We start from the raw sequence: 20,646 nt of genomic DNA on the forward strand, positions 1-20,646 counted from the left end.
TATCAAAATATACCATAAGGTTGCTTAATTTCACTATTGGGTGAAGAAATAAAAGTAGACATCTATATATCTATTTTTATCGATTTATACATAAACGTTTGCATCTATCAGCTGATCTATCTAAACATGTAAAAGTTATACAAAGAAATAACGGTTAATGTTATAACTATTTGTCTATAAATCCGATGCATTCCTATGAGAAAGGGAAAAGCACCCCTGACATCAAGGATCTGGCCTGGTATTACCAGCGAGGACTTGGTGCTGCCATGAGCTGGCCTGGCCCTCGCAGATGGCCTAGTCTTTCCTCCTTGGTAAGAATTGTTAAAATCCCCAATCACAGTATCACGCTCTGATTCTTGACAGCATTCAATCGACAGCCAAGTCCAGCTTCCTAAAACACTCTCCAAAATTACCTAACACAAGCCGTCCTATAATTATACCCTCTTACTGAGGCATTCCAGTTTTTCATGATGTATGTTCTACTTTGCTGCAACAAGTAATAAGCCCAATTTGTTCAACAGGTATGTTCTAGGCAGTCTTTGCCAGAATGGCATTGAAACCTTTATCTTTATAAATGTTCCCCGTATTACACGAATGGAAACCGTGTTTATGCACCCATTCATATACACATGTGGGTGTTTGCATTATCTATTCTTGTGTTTGCAAGTATAGTGATTAGTAATAAATATTTGAGCAAATATTCCACAAAATATAGAGGGATATATTTCAGAAAAAGTAAGGATATAAGTTTTAAAATTAGCAATAAAATAGAATAAAGTACCAATAATATTTTATAGTCTTGGCATAGTGGAGGTCTTGATAATTGAGACATAAAACACAATAGCTAACAAAGGAAGAACTTTACAAATTATTCAAAATGACAGGCACCATTAACACGACAAACAATAGACTGCAAAAGAAAAACAACGTTATAAACATAGAGAAGAGAAAGAGGATAACTGGCTATCATATAAAATCTGTTCCTACCATTTAATGGAGAAAGGGAAAAAAAGTCCTACTATGAAAAATGGTCAAAATATACACATTTAACTAATAAATAAAATTTCAAAAGGTAATTTTAGATGTGAACAGTATTATTCAAAGAAATGAGAATGTAAACTTTGATATATCATTTTTCCCATTAGTGTTGGTAAGCACGGTGGTGCGTGGAGCATTCTCATTAACTGCGAAAGAACACACGCACACACACATACACGCACGCACACACACGCGCGCACACACACATGCACATGCGCATGCACACACGTGCACACACACACACACATACACGCACACTTTCATACACTGATATTGAACTTGGGAATGTAAAACACTAAAATATACAAAGTGATTAAATTTGTTTTATTGTAGTAAAATATATAAAACATACGATTTGCCATTTTTAAGCATACAGTTCCTTGGAGTTAATTACACTCACAATGTTGTGTGTGACCATCACCTCTATCTGTTTCAAATTTTTTTTGTCATCTTACAAATAAATCCTGCTCATACTCAATCAAGCAATAACTTCCCGCCGTTTCTCCCCCCAGTTTCTGGTAACCTCGAATCTATTTCTGTCTCTGAATTTTTTCTTTTTAATTAATTAATGTATTTTAATTGACCCATGATAATTGTATATGCTAATGGAGTACAATATGATATTTGGGCACATTTATACAGTGTGCCGTGATCATATTAAGGTAATTAGCTTAGTCATTACTTCAAACATTTGTCACATCTTTGCATTTGGAACATCCCCCTACAAGCACGATAGAACACTCAGTCTTACTTCTCCTATCTAGCTACAATTTTGTATCCGTTGACCATTCTCACCCTACCTTCCACACCATCATCCCCCCCAACCGGTCTCTACTAACCACTGTTTTACTTTCTACTTTACGGTATCAACGTTTTTAGCCTCTACATATGAGTGGGAAGATGTGGTATTTCTCTTTCTGTGCCTGGCTTATTTCACTTAACATAATTTTCTCCGAGCTCATCCATGTTGCTGCATTAGCAGAATTTAATTCTTCTGAATGTCTGAGTATATTTATACCATATTTTCTTTACTATTTGATTGCATATTTCACCTGCACACAAACATAAAAGTGGAAGCAGATGAAAACTTTTAAATGAAGGAGAATCCTACCTTTATACTAAAGAACAAGGTCTTTGAAACTAGATCTTTGAGTAAATAAAAATATTTAATAAAAAGTTAAGAAATAAATATGTTAAAAATGCAATGTATTTATATGAAAACAGTATTTGTTTTTAACATTCTTTAAATTATCACCTAATTTGAATAATTGTTGACTGCCGTTTACCTTGTAAAAATGTATGAGCATTTCCATATTCGTCTATTTCCATTATAGTAAAACATGATACGTGAATATATACTAAATGCATTTTATTATACTTAATGCTTAATTCTACTTTAACTTTATTCATAATGGAATCTTTAGGAAACAAATCAATAGTAAGACAATTGAGATCAGTTTATGTTTCTCCTGGGAACTCATGTTTTTTCCCCCCAAATATATTTCCATGTTGGTAATTTTGTAATTATTTTATCTAGTGAATGTAACTGATCAACTACTAGTTTAGATGTTGTTTCTTTCTTCTTATGGTTATCTGTACCTTTGGATATTCTAGAAATAGTAAAAGAGTAAATCTTCATTGAATGTAATTATATTGTATTACTAAAAAGTTGAGCACTACCAAGTACTAAATTAAAGCTGAGGTTAAGAAACAAGAGCTTTTAAGTGGTTAAAGTTAAATAATATTTCTTTTTATTAAATTTTAGAAATGTCAATTTAAAAAGTGCTGCGATTCTAATACATGTAAACTGAAAGGCTCCGTAAAATGTGGCTCTGGGCTGTGCTGCACATCAAAATGTGAGGTAAGTTGCCAACATTTATGAAAAAAAATTGAGCTGTTCTAATAGAAGCCTCTATTAACTGCATCCGTGTGGTGTTAATAAAACGAATATAGGAATAATTCGGTGAAATAAGATACAGAAAGCAAAACAGACACAAGTCTGTAAGAAAAACTACTACAAAATAGAGAAGACATCTCACATTGGCACTGATTATTCCATAGTGTTCAAAGCACAAAATTTACCATCTTCTAAATTTTCAAAGAGAAGAAAAGAATATATTATATTAAAAATTATTAACTTTCAAAAAATTATAAGATGAAATAAATGATAACTAATTATGAAAAAACATGAATTAGTAAACAAAATGTGTAACATGCAGAGTATGCAAAGAACTCTCACACATTGATAAGTGAAAGGCAAATCACACATATACACACAATAGAAGCAAACAATGTTACTGGTATTGGTCACATAAATTATTGTATGTTGTACAAGCTTTAGTAAACGTGGGCTAAATATACATGTACTAATATTAATATAATATTATCTCCAAGATGTGTTTGGATAGGAACGAAATTTCTGCAATGCAAAATATTTTATGATTCCAGTTCTGGTAAATCACCTATATAGAAATATTCCTTATTCTTTCCAAGATTATTCTATTAAGGTATAATTTAATACAATAAAATTCTGTTAGTGAAGATTTCTGAGTGTTATGACAAACACATTCGAGCTTGTAACTAGCATCATAATCAAGAGTAAGCAATTCCATCACTGCCCCCCACTGGAAAATCCCTCTGTGCCCCTGTGTGGTCACTCTAAATCTCTACCTACAGCCCCTGGTAACCACTGATCTGTTTTCTGCATCTATAATTTTGCTTTTGCCAAAATAACACATAAATTGAATCACACAATATGTGTAAACATATGAATTAGGCCTTTTGGCATAATGCATTTGAGATTCATGCATGTTGTGGTGTTCATCAGCAGTTCATTGCTTTTTTCTTGCTGAACAGCATTACAAGTCTTGTAGGGGCAGACCAGAGATTGTTTACCTATTCCCTAGTCAGTGACATTTGGGTTGTTTTCAGATTTGGTGATGAAAATGCAGCTATCATAAATAATATTTTTAAGCACATCATGTACGAACGTAGTGTTTCATTTCACTTACCTGGATATCTAGGAGTGGGATTGCTGGATCATAGAGTAAAATGGATATGGAACTTTATAGGATATTGAATTGGAGCAGGTTCTGGAATTAATTTTCTTCTCCATACTTTTCTTCATTTCACTTTTTAAAAAGAATGGTTATGTACCACAGTTATAATTGAGTTTTTTTTGGAAGTTTTCGTCATTCTCAAACATTTTACAGAGCTGTGAGAGATGGGGATTTGTCTGTCTTGAGTATTTAAGGACAGTCATGGTGGCAAGAGTGAGAGTGTGTGTGTGTGTGTGTGTGTGTGTGTGTGTGTGTGTGTGTGTGTGTGTGTGAGAGAGAGAGAGAGAGAGAGAGAGAGAGAAAGAGAGAGAGTTGTGTGCAAACTTGAGCATGAATGAGTCTCCCTCAGGGAAAGGTAACCTGGGTGGCAGGGGTGTACACAGTGGGACAGCTGGATTCACCACCTGCAGGTCCTTGTCCAGTGCCTAGATTTACTAAGGGAGGCTGTGTGTTCCCCCTCCCTAGGCCACGGTCTTACTGCCACGAAGGAGTCTTCTCTCTAAAGAACACTTACTAAGGTTACAAAACTCTCACCTGTGAATCACAGTGTGGAAGACTCCCCTACGCTGGTGGTTCTGTGGTTTCCTCTTCTAAAACACTGCTTCATTTTCCCTTATTTGGAGAAAGCTAAAATAGAGAAAGCAGAAGGGAATGACCTTCTCTGCTCCTTTATGGCCTGCTCTGCTCCTTTCTATATCCCAAAGCTAATAACTAGTTGGTTTGCTACTTAGTCAAAAGCATTACACAGCTTAGGAAATGTATATAAAATAATCTAGTTGCTGACGGTGTCAAAAAACACACAAGACAATTGTTATCTAAATATAGAAAGAAAAAGGACCTAAAAAAACCAACTGTTTTTCAAAGTGACTATACTATTTTGAATTTTCACTATTCGCGTACGAGACTTTACAAACTAAATGTAAACACTAAAACTATGCAACACGTAGTTTTATTTTATTTTTACTATTCGCTTGTTGTGTATAGCTTTTAAAAACCATTTTACTGGTTGCCCCAGAGTTCATAAATCTTTTATTAATGACACTAATTTCATATAACATACCACTTCTGGCATAGTGAGTGGGTCTGATAATAGGACATTGCTATATACTATGGACACTAAATATATTTACTATTTTTGCTTTATATAGTCTTTTATCTTTTAGAGCAAGTAAAATTTAAAAAATAAAAAGAATTTTATAATTAACATCATTTATTCCATTTCCAGCTCTCTTTATTTCCTTTTACACATTTCTGTGCAGCATCATATTCCTCGTGCCTAAAGACCTTCCTTTGCTATTTCTTGAAATTTAGATGTGCTGAACATGAATTCTCTTATTGTTTGTCTGGGACAGTCTATTTCTCATTCATTTTTGAATATATTTCCAGGGAACGGAATTCTAAGTTAAAATTTTTTTTTCTTTCATCACTTTTAAGATACTACTTCATTCATTTATTACTCATTTTTGTTGTATTATTAAGTATTAATTCAATCAACCTAGACGGTAGTATATGTGTGTGCATGTGTGTGACTTCAAAATGTACAGCAAGTCATCACTTGGGTGTGGTAAGTTTCATGATGGAAGGCAGCGAATAACGGATATAGTCTGTAGACCACAAAAATTTCACAGAAACTGCTCTTTTCATCTGAGCTAAGCAAGGAGGCCTTTTGCTTTCAGATAATAATAATAAATGTGATGATGGTAGTGGTGGTAGCTACTACATACATTGTTTACCACATATTGTTCTAAGTGCTTTTTTATTAAATCGATTTAATATTAATTAGAACTATGGGAATATGATTATTATCCCAAGTTTACAAATGTAAAACAGAGATATGCCATGTCTCACCCACACAAATAAGCTAATTAGAGTCAGAGTCAGGGACTGAAACTGGGAAGTCTGGCTCTTGGGTCTCCCTGATCTGAAGGAGCAGGTGTGTTTAAACCAATCTGTTTAGTCTCCCTCCAAACCCTGGTTGAGTGAGAGGCCTCTCAACAGAACCCACAGCACGTGGGCAGTCGCAAGTCCTCTGCCAGAGGGATTCTTCTGTATCTTCAAAACAGTTACTTTTCTCTGAATGCTCTGCCTGGTTTTCCTTTTGAAGAATTCACAGCCTTGGGAACTCTTATTATCTCAATTATCAATAATCAGACACATTTTATTTGATAAATCTCTTCACTAAGTGATTGAGAACAGTAATTCACAGAGCATGATTCTCTCTCTCTCTCTCTCTCTCTCTCTCTCTCTCTCTCTCTCTCTCTCTCTCTGTCCCCCTCCTAGTTATCAGTAGCAGGCACTCCATGTAGAAAGAGTATGGATCAAGAGTGTGATTTTACAGAGTATTGCAATGGAACTTCTGCTAATTGCGTTCCTGACACTTACGCATTTGATGGCCATTTGTGCAGGTTGGGAACTGCATATTGTTATAATGGACGATGCCAAACTACTGATAACCAGTGTGCCAAGACATTTGGAAAAGGTATTGCTCTTTCTTTTATATTTATTTTACCTTAAATTTGGATTCTTATGTAGATTATATTACAAACCATGCAACTCTAGAAAAACCTTATCACAAGCTCAATGGAGATTAAATTTGAATTAAAGAAGATTATATTTTGTAGGAGTGTTAGATATTTTCCAAGAATAGGACTGTCTATTCCTTTTTTTATGATTCAGTTTTTAATAATTTATTCTTTCTCAATTGATGCATGATAATTGTATATATTTATGGAGTACAGTGTGATATCTGGGTACATTTATGCGGTGTGCAATAATCATATCAAGATATTTAGTGTATCCGTCACCTCAAACATTTGTCTCCTCTTTGTGTTGAGAACATTCAACATGCTCTAAACTAGTTACTTGAAGTTCTGCAGTAATTCGTTGTTGACTGTAGGTTCCCTATATTGCACACTATATCTTATTCTTCCTATCTCTACAATTTTGCATTGATTGACCACCCTCTCCTCATCCCCTCTAGCCCTCTCCTTACTAATCTCTACTAACCATGGTTGACTGTAGGTTCCCTATATTGCACACTATATCTTATTCTTCCTATCTCTACAATTTTGCGTTCATTGACCACCCTCTCCTCATCCCCTCTAGCCCTCTCCTTACTAATCTCTACTAACCATGATTCTACTCTCTACTTTTAATGCATGATTTGATTCTTGTTTTCGGTAGTGAGCTACCCAGGCAAAAATCTGTGCTTATAGCTTGTGATTCATATAAAGATTGGAATTGCAAGTCAGCAGATTCCAAAATTTTACTCAATTTATTTGTAGTTCCTGAGTTAATTATCCAATTTTAATGGCATAATACTTAACAAAGTTCAGAGTAAATTTTACTCAAATATAACCGTATTTTCACACTGTAGGACAATTGCTAGGATGCCAATAGTCATAGGCCACCTGATCAAATTTATTTTTATGTTTTGCTTTTCTAACAGCTTTTGAGAGTAATTCAGATAAGGCCTCATGCATACATGCTTGCTTTTTCTGGCAAGTGATTACTCATAATATCCCAGTATGATTTTATACTTTTAGAGGAATTAAAATAAATTGAACACATAAAAATTGCCCAGTGAGACACATTCAAATATAATCATCTGCTAATTCAATAACAGTCGTCTAATACAGAATTTCAATTATTTGCCCAGCGATAAGTTAAGGTGTACAGTTGGTATCGAATGACAAGGTATGTAGTACATGCTGTTTTCCTAACTTGGTGACTCAACCAAAATTCAACCAGATCTGTAGAGTTATGATTTCTTAAATCACAGGTCAGTGCTATTTTCTGTTTGCTATGTTTTCAGGATGCTACTTTTCTGCGTTTGTTTCTGTGGTTTTAAAAAAATGCTTATTTGTATTTGAATATTATTATTTGTTCTTGTCACATTAACTTTTTATCAGAACTTAAATCATCTCTTAAAAATGAAGTTAAATAAATACTTCATGTAAGGTCAGGTAAGGAGGTCTCAAACATAGTGTTTACTTTTATAATTAAAAGAACACTTTGATACAGAATTGAGTTACCTGGTGTTTGGTAACTTTTTGAGTTATGATTGAAAAAGAATGTTTAGGAAAGAGCTAACAACTCATGTGTATTTTTTTATTTTAACATATACTCTAGTATCATCACAAAACTGACATAAATGGGTCTAAAATTTCATCTTCTGATGCAGTTTGTTCATTTATTCATTCATTCTTTTATTCCCCTTTGATTGAATTACTTGGCTTCTTATCTGCAGGCATTTATTTTCTTATGTTACCAAAAACCATGCAGCAAAAGGCTGTTCTTAAGGTAGTCTACTAGGTAAGACATGTGAATTAATGAGTAGTTGCATGAATTTTGCATCCTTTCTTTAAGTGAATGTAATCTTTTAAAGCAGCTGTAACAGTGCAACCACATTTGACCATCAAAAAAATGTATACTGAATGTGTATGTGCAGAGAGCTGATAGTATTCAACAAGAAAGACATAGTCACACAGTTATTGTATTTATGGAGCTTACGATCAAGAGACAAAAACAGCAAAAACACAAAAGAAATATAAAATTTCTACTTGTGCTAAGTGCATTTAAAGGAATGAAAATAGCATGCTAAAAAAAAAAAGAAAAACATCAGGTATAGTGAACAAGTAAACCATTGCTAGCTCTTATCAGCTATCAGCTCCTTCTGAATTTGTCTCAACTGCACAGAGACACCTTGTCCAAAGGAACACCCTCCACAGGGAAGCTCAAATTCAACAATTAATTGAGGTAGAGGTTTTATACAAAGGCCCAATTAGACACACTGCAGCAGGCTATTTATACTGCGCAGCTACCTGAAGCGTTGTCTAAGTCTTTGTTGGGCTTGCACCTCAGCTGGACAACTGCTCCACCCCCTCCTGCTTTCTCCCTCTCACTACCTGACATTCTGTTCACTAATAAATAGCCTTCACATTACACCTCAGCCAGCTGCCAGCTTCCGGAGGCCCTACCACTAACAGTTGGTACTTAGAGTGGTGTGAGTAAATAGCCTATAAGACGAGCTTTCAGACCAGATCCGTCTTTGCCAGGCTGTCACTGAGCACCCTGTCATGGGTGGAAGTTGATTATACACTCTCTGGATGGACGGGGGTAGAGTACTAGTGAAAGAGAATGCGCCATCCAGTACAATTAGAATACATCAAGGAAATAACGACTACAAGGACAGTAGCACTGGATGGCTATCACCAACACCAGTGAAACCTGGGAAAAGATAACAAAGACGTGTGCATCTGAAAGCAAGGTGTGAGCCCGAAGGGCTTCCCTGCTAACTAAGGAAGAGGCTCTCATATCTTAACAAAGGAAGTTAGAGAGAGGTGAGGACTCAATTGTCAAGTTGAAGGAACTCCTGAGAAGGCTGAATTCTCAATCAGGTCTATTTTTCCAGAGTTAAGCTTCTTGTTGGGAAAAGAATAGTATCTGCACTTGGGATAGGAACTGTTAAAAATATGATCCCCTAAATTTAGAGCCTTCAGACTTCTCTGACACTTCTGAACGTACAGAATGTTCCATCCTATCCCCTCACCCTTGCCAGTTAAGAATGTCCCTCTTGCCTGAAGATAATGCAAAAGCTTGTTGCTCATAACACAAATTGTATTCTCATTGGGATATTCCCCTGTCCCTCCTGAACACTGACTTAAAATAATGTTAAGGCACAGCATAAGAGAGCCAGAGGTGTGCTGGACCTTTAAGGCAGTAAATAAACTATACCCCAAGAGAGCTGTATTCCTTGCCTGCAGTTACTGCCAGAATCAAGGGAGTAGCCATGAGACTGGATTCAAAGAGTGCTTGCTCATAAGATTAAAGAAGGGGGCATAGTATTGGATAGGGGAGCATGTACTGCTTTGGGAGACTGCTCAGGTACGACATTTAACGTCCTGTCAAGGACGATAGACGATGGTAAAAGCTTTCTACAGGATGACTTCCAGAACTTTAAATGACCTAATTGCCATTGCAGATAGTGGAGGAAAAAAAGAGAAGGCCCAGGGAAGTGAAAACACTGTACTGTACACCGTGTGTCTAAGGCCAAATGATTAGGCCCATGAGGAAGGCCCAAGTCTGTAGGGAATGTGCTGCTGAGAGGGGTACCAGGGTCACCATAAGCCTCAATGACAGCCTCCTCTCTAAGCCAAGGCTGATGGTAGGAGTTGCCTTTATAGAAGTAGGCTCAGTGACAACAACGGGTGTTAAAAGATCTTGGAAGAATCAAAGCCAAATAGCAGCACTGAACTGCTAGAAACGAGATGGATGAAATTATTGTAATAAGAAGTAGGAACAGAGTAGCAGACACGGGTAAGTTACCTAAAGAAAGTCAGGGACATAGTTAATAAAATACAATTTTCTTGTGTTCTATATGCAGCCAACAAGGATGTTACTCAATTTGCACCATCAATAGAAATAAAACAGGGATGACCAGTCAACTGAAGAGAGTTACCTTAATAGATGTCATAATCTCATGTAAAAATTCTGAATCTAAACCAGTTTCCAGAACCAGCACTCATGGACTTAGAGACAGTCTAAGGCCCTAGAGGGAAAGTTCCTCAAACAACTTGAAAAATACAAAGTACTTCAAAAGGCTCATGGAAAGATTTGTGTTCTCTCTTAATTCTATTTTTCCAAGAAGTTTTTGAAGTACCCTCATTTATGTGTTAACAATTTCTCTAGCATGTCCTCAAATGGGCCTATGACCATTTAGGCAGGTATCTGTTCACTGGGGAAAAGAAAATACCCAAGCATTTTGAAAACTGCATGGATACCCAGAAACCCAGTGTTTTAGTCCATTTTGTGTTGCTATAACAGAAATACCTGAAACTGGGTAATTTATAAACAAGAGAGGTTTATTTGGCTTACAATTCTGGGACAGTTGCATCTGGTTCAGGCTTCAGGCTGCTTCTACTCATGGTGGAAAGTGGCAGCAGCTGGCGGGTACTAGCGGATCACATGGCAAGAGGAAGCAAGACAGAGAGGGGGGAAGGTGCCAGGGTCCTTTAAACAACCAGGTCTCACAGGCACTAATTGAGCGAGAACTTAGTCATTAATCCCCCTACCCAGGGAGAGCATTAATCCATTCCTAAGGGATCCGACCCAATGACTCAATCAGTTTCCAACACTGCCACATTGGGGATCAAATTTCCACATGAGTTTTGGAGGGGACAAAACATGCAAACTCCATCCTTCTGCCCCTGGTCCCCCCAAGACTCATGTCACTCTCACATACAAAATGCACTCATTCTTGCTGCAGCACCAAATTAAAAGTACAAAGTGCAAAGTCTCATCTGAGACAAAAAGCAAAAGTCCTTCCAGCTTTGAACCTGTAAAAGTCAAAACCAAATTTATCTACTGCCAAGATACAATGGTGGAACAGACACTGGGTACACGTTTCCATTCCAAAAGGGAGGAATAGGCCAAAAGAAAAGAAAAACAGGTTCCAAACAAGTCCGAAACCCAGCAGGGCAGGCATTAAATCTTAAGGCTGGTGAATCAATACTTTGATTCCATGTTAGACTGCCTCTGCACACTGGTGTTGGGGATGGGTCCCCAAGTCCTTGGGCAGTTACACTCCTATGGCTTTCCTGGTCTCAGGCCACACTTGAGCTCTCCCAGGCTGGGGTTCCACCCTATAGCTCCACAGGTCTGGGGTCTCCATGGTGATCCTGCTCTCACAGTTCCACTAGGCATGGCACTATTGGAGTTTCTCTGCTGCAACTCTGGCTCCACATTTCTGCTCAGCATTGCTCTAGCAAAGGCTGTCTGCAGTGACTCCACCCCTGTGATAGATCTCTTCCTGGGTCCCCAGACTTTTCCATACATACTTTGAAATCTGGGTGGAGGCTCCCATGCCTTTCCAGCTCTGGCATTCTGTGAGCCTGCAAACTTAACCCCACGTGGATGCCACCAAGACGTCTGGCTTGTATTTTCCAAAGTACATGTCCAGCCACACCTGGGGCCAATTTAGCCACAGCTGGAGCAGCCAAAGCAGCTGGGGTGCTGGTGCTGGAAGCAGCTTCTCAAGGTGGCCCCAGGCAGCAAGCCCATGGAGGGCACCTCAGGCCTGTTCCCCAAGACCATTTTGTCTCCCTAGGCCTTTGGGCCTGAAATGGAAGAGTTGGCCCCAGAAGCTTCTGCAATGCCTTCAGGGCCTTTTCCTCCTTCTCTTGATAATCCCTTTCCTTTGTACTAATCTTCTTAGCTAATGTTCACAGGGCTGCACCATTGCATGCTCTCTGCTTTTCTACCACATGACCAGGCTGCAAATTTTCCAAATCTTCATGCTCTGCTTCCCTTTTAAATTCTGGCATTACATCATGCCTTTTCCACCATAACTCAGAGTAGGCTGTTAGAAGTAGCCATGCAGTGTCCTTAATGCTTTGCTGCTTAGAAATTTCTTCCACCAGATACTCTGGTTCACAGCTCCTAAGTTCCAACTCCCACAAAGTCCAAGGGCATGGACACAATGCAGCCAGATTCCTTGCTATGGTGTAGCAAGGGTTATCTTTTGTCCAATTCCCAATAAGTTCCTCATTTCTATCTGAGACCTCATCATCTGCATGTCCTTTACTGTCCACATTTCTATCAGCATTCTGCTCATCACCACATAAATCTCTAAGACATTCCACACTTTCCCTCATTTTTTTCTCTTCTTCCAAGTCCTCCAAACTCCTCCAATCTTTGCCTGTTACCCAGTTCCAAAGCTGCTTCCACATTTTCAGGTACCTGTTTAGCAACACCCCACTCCTCGTACCAATTTTCTGTTTTAGTCCGTTTTGTGTTGCTATAACAGAACTACCTGAGACTGGGTAATTTATAAGGAAAAGAGGTTTATTTGGCTTATGATTCTGGGACAGCTGCATCTGGCACGGGCCTCAGGCTGCTTCTACTCATGGAGGAAAAGTGGCTGGCAGCCAGCAGGTACAAGCAGATCACATGGCAAGAGGAAGCAAGAGAGAGAGAGAGGAGGTGCCAGGGTCCTATAAACAACAAGCTCTAGCAGGAACTAATAGATCGAGAACTCACTCATTAATCCCCCCATCCCCAGGGAGAGCATTAATCCATTCATGAGGGATCCGCCCCCATGACTCAATCAGTTTCCAACACTGTCACATTGGAGATCAAATTTCCACATGAGTTTTGGAGGGGACAACACATCCAAACTTCATTACCCAATGCCATCATGGTCTCCCTGTGAGACTGAGGACTTATGGGGTCCATGAATTAAATAGAGTCCTGGCCATGTTTCAGTCTACAGTGGGTCTACTAGGTCCATGAATCGATTTGGTGGTTATTTCTCAGTTCTAGAGTGTATAACTGAGGTTGGCATATTTAGTAGTGTGTATAATCCCCTCACTGGGTCCTTGGCCTTTTGGTAAGATAATGGAGAAAGCCTCTGTAGATATCACTTCCCAGAAATTAGTGCTACCATTAAAGAATTAAAACATTCAGAGGTGGTTGGCTATATTATTACTACATTTAATTATTCAATATGATCCCTGCAGAAAGCAGATGGTCCTGGAATATTATAGCAAACTCTTGCAAATACAAACCAGTAGCAGACATAATTGCATTTACTGTGCCAGATATGTGTCTATGCTAGAGCAGATTAACATGGCCCCAGATGTGTAGTAGGAGTGCAGCCATCGAATTGGCAAATGTATTCTTTTCTATTCCTATTTTAAAAGTAGATTAAAACCAATTTGCATTCACATGGAATGGATAATATGATTAATTTAGGCCTTTGTGTCAGGGCGATATTTACTCTCCTGCCCTCAGTCATAATATAGTTGAAGATATTTGGACATCCCAGAAAATATCACATTGATCCACTCAACCAACAATCTTATACTAACCAGGCTAAATAAGCAAAATATAGCTAGCATGCTGAAAGGACTAGGTCAAATGTGTGTGCTGCGAAGAACAAGAGGTAGACTGCGGAAATATTCAGGGACCTGTCACATCAGTAAAATTATTAAGAACTCAGTGGTCAGAGGCATGTCCTGACACCTGCTACAAGTAAGAAACAAACTATTGTATCTTACACCTCATGTGACTGTTGGGAAAGCATGGGAGGATGGTTGGGGCCCCTCAGATGTGCAGAATCTTGCTGAGCATTTGCTGTGAACAGGTTGTGGGTGGGTGGAGTTAGTGCACCTTGGTTGGCGTTCTACTGCTTGGGGCGGCCGCTGCCACACAACTGGCCATGCCTTTTCAACCTACCACTTCCAAGGACCTGTTTGCTGGTTACCTGGCTCATAGACCTGCGTATGTGGGGTCTGGTGACCCGGCCTGGCCTATGAAGCGTTTGTGACCCTGTCTGGAATGGGCTTGAGGGGTCTGTGAACTCCTGACCCAGCCCTAGCTCGACAATTGGTCTCGCTGGCAGAATTACCAGCAGGTAAAAGTAACCCTACAATTGGTGACATCAACGGGATTCTGACATTAGCCCAGGCACGACAACTGGTGTAGTCGAGTAGCTTTACTGTGACAAAGACAAAAGTACAACAACTGGTAGCCTCTTTGGATTCTGGAGGCAGAATCCAAAGTCCATGTGGGGAAGCAACTGCTCAATTGCATTTACTGGGTGACATAAAATGTTGCTCACATTTAGTGAAATGAAAAGCAGGAAAGGGCTCTGGAACATATTCAGGAGCAATGCAAACGACCCTGCCTTTTTGATCAAAAAACACAGCAGACCCTTGGTCTCCGGTGTTAGGTCATGAGAAAAAATGCTGTGTGGAGTCTACAGCAAGCCTGCTTGGGAGAATGACTGTGCATCTCCTGGAGTCCTAGTGCAAGGCAACCATCTAAATTGGAGAAGGATATTGCTTTAACAAAACACCTCCAGGCATGCTATGGGACCCTGTGGAGATGTGGAATCTCACTTTGGAACACCAAGTGGCCGTGTGCTCAGACTGTGCATCATAAGGGCTGGCCAGTTAGCTGAGTTGGTTAGAGCACAGCCTTATAACACCAAGGTCATGGGTTTGGTTCCCTGTACCTGCCTGCTGTCAAACAAAAAGAAAGAAAGAAAGAAAAAACTGTGCTCAGTTATTTCAGACCCACTAAGTTAATGATTAGATAGATGGAAGTCATTCACCTGCATTCAAGTACATGCAAAAAGAGCACAGAAGGAAAACTTATGAGCAAAAAATCCAGAACAGTATGCTTTTATCCCCTCTTACATCTTTGCCTTTCTCTCGGCTCACACCTACAGACACATGGGATTTCATTATATCCAACTGACACAGGAGGAACAAGCCTAGTCTTGTTTTAGAGGTGGGCTGCCTTAGTAACTGCTTATAAACCATGAAAGGCCAGTGGCTACACCTGCAGCCTCACTTGGGAGTTGTGGGATGACCACCAGCTCATCCATTTTCTGTAGAAATGGTTAGAAGTGGTTAGACTACGGATGTACTCATGGGCAGTGACAACGGGCCCCACTTCTTGATGGGGAGCCTGGATGTAGAAAGTTTGGAAGATGAGGAATACAAGCTCTGGAATAGACATGCATGAATAGACACATGGAAGTGAGCGAAAAATATGAAGATCTGCATATTAATCCATCAGATTAACACCCATCAAACAGCATCCACCATGGAAGAGACACAAAACAATGAAATAGACAAAATGACTTGGCGAGTTGACATCAGCCAACAGTTGTCATCACCCATCCCAGGGTCTGCAGGACAGACAAACTTCTGTGCTTCCTCTATTTCCTTTTTTTCCTCTTTTGAAATAGCTGACTATTTTTCTAGTTTATCTTATCTTTTTCCTGACTTGCCCCACTTGGTCAAATGCAGCCAAGAGTCACCAGGACACATTCTGTTCTTTGCCTCTTTGCTTAAGGCAATGCATTCATTGGGGCCATTATCTCTCTTTAAATGATTGAAAAGATAGTTCTTCAAATTCTTCACCATCACATGGCATGAGTTACTCACCTTTTGGCTTCTGATGATAGTTTTCTCACCACGTACTTTCAGGCTCCTATGCCAGTGTCACATATTTTAAGCTTCTAGGTTCCAATTCCTGTGTATAATGAATTGGAAATAACCCCAAATCTCCAAGATTCACACATCCCATACAGCTATTCAATATTTCATATTGTCCTCACTGTGACACCCAGTCTGAGAGCCGAGCCTGTACTTAAAACATTGCTGATACCCACATCAGAGAGAAACAAACAAACAAAAAAGGGGCAAATATGGCAAACTATGTACTAGTTCCCAAGATTTCTGCCAATAAGTGACATGTTTTAAATTTCTCATTAAGAAGATCAAGTTACAAGGCTAAGCTGATGTCCACTGGACTAGAAAGTATTTGCTACCACAGGCAGGGGCAGAAAATTGTTGTTAAAAATAATACAAGTTACTTCAATAGATATAATTCTTTTCTGTGTGATGTTAGTAAGACAATTGTTTCTTTCTACTTGCTTTGACAAAGGTACATGCAAAAACAAAAGCACAATGAAGTATATGATTTTTTGAAATAGGAGTTTCATTAGCCTGTTGACAAACATTTCATTGGAATTAAGAATGATAATTCAACTGACATGTTTGTGTTCTAAGGTGCTCAAGGTGCTCCATTGGCCTGTTTTAAAGAAGTTAATGCTCTGCGTAATGGATTTGGAAACTGTGGTTCTAAAAATTCACAACCATCGCCTTGTGAACAGAAGTATGTATGTAGAAAATGATTGCTTTTGAATCATAAAAGTATAGATTTCTTCTCAAGACACACTAAATGGTAATGAACAATAAATTGTATAACATGGCAATATTTTCAAATATTAATGTATGTATTTTTCTTCTGTGCAATTCAGAGGTTTCCCCCCCCCCTTTATTTTTCCCTGATATCATCTCAGAATGAGACTGGGCCAAAAGAAGGCTAATGCTTATTATCAGAGAAAGCAAGTGAGCAAAAACTGCTAAAACTCAGAACCCATGCTATATATTGAGAATTTAAAATTGAGTTTTGTAGTAAGCCTATAAATGGCAATAATCCTAAAGCAAGTGGTTCGATTTTAAGAGATAGAATTGTTGAGAGGAAGAAAGTTTTAATTTTTGTTTTTGTTGTTTATTTTCAAAACAGTCATATGTAAAGCATAGAAGTACATGTCAATAGCTAAATTTGGATTGTTGGAACATAGTTTTACTGTAAGCCACATAATAAAGGGATTCATGAAATCCAATAAAGAAAGTGCCTACCCTGTAACAAATGCTTCCTGAGTTTCTTGGAGGTACCGAAAAGAAAAGAATAACAAAAAAAAGTAACCAAGCCAGATTTAAGAAGTAAGGCAGTGGGAACAGAATATAAAAACTGTTAGATAAGATGAATAATCCAGGGACAAGAAAGTCTTTTAGCCTCCAAGACATAGCCAGGAAAAATTATAAGATCTTTAGTTAAGCACCACAGTCAGCATGATTCAGAAACAATGTGGTTCCTTTATGAGGATAAAAAGTCCATGAGGAAAGTGTCAAGCTGGGTGGACTAAGACAGCACCCTCCAGCACCCTCCTCCACCTGTGAATTTACCGTGGACCGTGTATGGCATGAGGAGAATGCATAATTCCCACATACCGTAACACAGTAGGTCTAGTACACAGAAAGAGGGGACGTAGAATCACAGAGAATGCTGATGAGTGCAGGTCACATGAGGAGACCCTGCAAAATCTCTAAAACACGAGACATAATCAGCCACACTTTGCTGGCTACGAATAAGAGCGTCAGGGACCAGGAAGACTGAGTTACACACAGCAGATCCCAACACAGACAGAAGATGGTCTATACCAGCCACACCGAATCTCTCCCTGATGACCACAGGCATGTCTGCTGACTTTGATCTAATATTACTACGGGAGAAGATGAAGATGAAGGTGGGAGAAACCATGAAAGTAGTAAACATGACTTCTCTGGACTTTATCTGATATGATAATACTATGTGGATTTTCCTGAAATAAAATCACTAGATGAGACTAGAATTGAACAGCATAAACGGCTTAGAGCAGACTTCAATCCCTGTATTAGTCCATCTCTGTTGCTTATAACAAAATACTCAGAACTAGGTAATTTATAAAGAAAACGAAATTTATTTCTTACCGTTTGAGAGGTTGGGAAGTCCAAAGTCCAGGGAACACATTGGTGAAGGCCTTGGTGGTGGTGGAGTGACCCAGAGGTCTCACAAGGCAGAAAATGGCAGTGCAGAGAAAGACTAACTTCTCACATGCTCTTATTTTAAAACCCTCAGACCCCCGCCCTTGACCACCATTTTTAATCCACTCACTACTGCATGGTCCTACAATCCCATCACCTCTTCAAGGCCCCACCTTACAATGACCATGATAGGATTTCCCACCCTCTTAACAGTCACAGAGGGGATCAAGCTACTAATACATAAAACTTGGGGGACACAATCCATATCAGATCCCTTTTCAGAAAAGAAAAACCAGTTCTAAGAATTTAACCATATATGAAAATTTTGAGAAAACAGACTTTGAAGGAAAAGTTTGTATTCCACAGCAAGACTAGAAAAAGACATACCGTGCAAGGGCGGTTTAAAATATATTCCATAGAAAGAGAAGGGAGCCACAATCAAAAAATAAATATCCAAATCTGAAAAGCTTAAAAAAATAGAAGTGCTGGAGGGAAGGAAAGCTTGAAAAGTGACTTTGCTTTTGGCACCCAGCCTCACTTCTCGATGTCATCAAGCTAATGATCCCTGTGACACTAAAGAACTCAGAATGGTCTTTAAAGACAAAGGGATGAAATTTCCTGAGAGGAGACTTTTGGCAGAATGATAATGACATGCTGTCTCCAGTGAGGATGATATTTGATGGATAGATTTGAGTGATTTTTTTTGCTCTTGGGAGAGGGATTATTTCCCAGTTCATAGTGTAGGGATACTCTAAGCCTATTAGAGAAACCCCATATTCTATGCAATGATAGATTATAAATTGCAAAATTAAGTGTCTATGGGATAACCTTTGGTATGCTTGAGGCATGGAGAGAATCTAAAAGTTCCTAAATTCTCAAAAGGCAAGTTTAGATATACTGGAAATGTCTGTACGTCAGCAGAAATTCGGGATCAAAATGAAGAGTCTGTATACCACAGAAGGGTACTGTAAGGAGATCATGACAGGGGTCACTGGCATAGCTGAAGGATAGAGAAAGAGTAAATGCCATTAGCCACTCTCAGCAAATTATGGATGACAAGTGCCCGGAGTGACCAAAGCGTATCAAAGTGTGGGAGCACGTGATGTTCTCCCAAGAATGTGGTAAAATGTGACCAGTGCTCTGAGACAGCTGGGGGCAAGGGAACCAAGTTCGACTCTAAGATAGGAAACGAAATTATGTCTGCACCTCTGAGGTTAGCTTGTACACTTCAATTCCACTACAATGCAAATTAGTCTAGTTGAATTTAATTGTCATGCACCATGAAATGCTTTTATTTGGACATTTTTCTGGTTTTATATCATCAACTAAACAACACTTAACGTATCATCCATATAATACTTAATTGGAGTCTGATATCACTAAAAGACAAAATGATAAGGAATTTTCTTCTTTCCATTTCCAGGGATGTTCTCTGTGGAAAATTAGCTTGTGTTTGGCCACATAAAGATACTTACGAAAGTGATGTTCGGTTTGCAGCTTATTCATATATTCAAAATCATGTGTGTCTGTCCATAACTGCTGGGCTGTCTGTGGGATCGGATGGAAGAGACAATGCCTATGTGGCTGATGGCACTGTGTGTGGTCCACAAATGGTAACAAAATGTGATAAAAAATTTACGTTTAGCTGTGTTAAATAATATTAATTACCAGATATATAACATGATAGCTATCAGGGTGATACTGAATGGATTTGAACCTGGCTCTGGCATTTATTTCCCGTATGATATTGAAAACATAATTAAACTAAGTCTCAGTTATTCAATAATATCGTTTTTTGGATTAACCTTTCATCGGTTCTTATGTGAAAAAAATATATATATGTGTTTTAAGCACAAGTTTCCACTAACTGGCAGCTGATATTTTTTTTTAGATCTTTGAATTTTAATAGTTTTAAATAATAAAATTCTAAGACTTAGATTTCTTTGCTTCACAAAGAGACATAGCGCACCTTTTATATTTCTTTAGTTATCTGCTTATGTGTCTGATCAAAATATCAGTATGAGAAGTTTGGGAGAACCAAACAGGAAATCTGTACATAGAAAGCATGACTAGAGTACACACATGGGCTCCCGTACGTGTGCATGTATGTATACACATGAGCACTCACATCCACGCAGTCGTAGAGGAAAGGGGGACAGCAATGGTTAGTGGGTTGGAAGGCACGAGGGCACACCATTCCAGAAAATACAGTAAATAAGTCATCTGAAATTTAAAGCAGAGATCATATAGATCAGTGTGTTGTATGTAAATGGCATTCAGCACTTACTTTCCGAATAAAAATGAAACAGAACCTGGAAGTGGTGGATTAGTCAGCCAATTGCTATGTCTGGGATCAGCAATCTTAACCCCATGGGAAACCTGCT

The 20,646-nt window shown here is 38.7% G+C and overlaps 1 protein-coding gene across 1 annotated transcript in view; it reads left to right on the plus strand.

Moving 5' to 3' along the window:
• The window catches only part of LOC103600917 (disintegrin and metalloproteinase domain-containing protein 18-like), a 144,385-nt gene that overhangs the window by 108,499 nt on the left and 15,240 nt on the right, over window positions 1–20,646 (plus strand). The window contains 4 exon segments of the mRNA XM_008585260.1: window positions 2,804–2,899; window positions 6,378–6,576; window positions 16,682–16,787; window positions 19,686–19,875. Coding sequence (XP_008583482.1) covers window positions 2,804–2,899; window positions 6,378–6,576; window positions 16,682–16,787; window positions 19,686–19,875 — 591 coding nt within the window.

Source organism: Galeopterus variegatus, unplaced genomic scaffold (assembly GCF_000696425.1).
Source record: "Galeopterus variegatus unplaced genomic scaffold, G_variegatus-3.0.2 Scaffold3508, whole genome shotgun sequence".
NCBI lineage: Eukaryota > Metazoa > Chordata > Mammalia > Dermoptera > Cynocephalidae > Galeopterus > Galeopterus variegatus.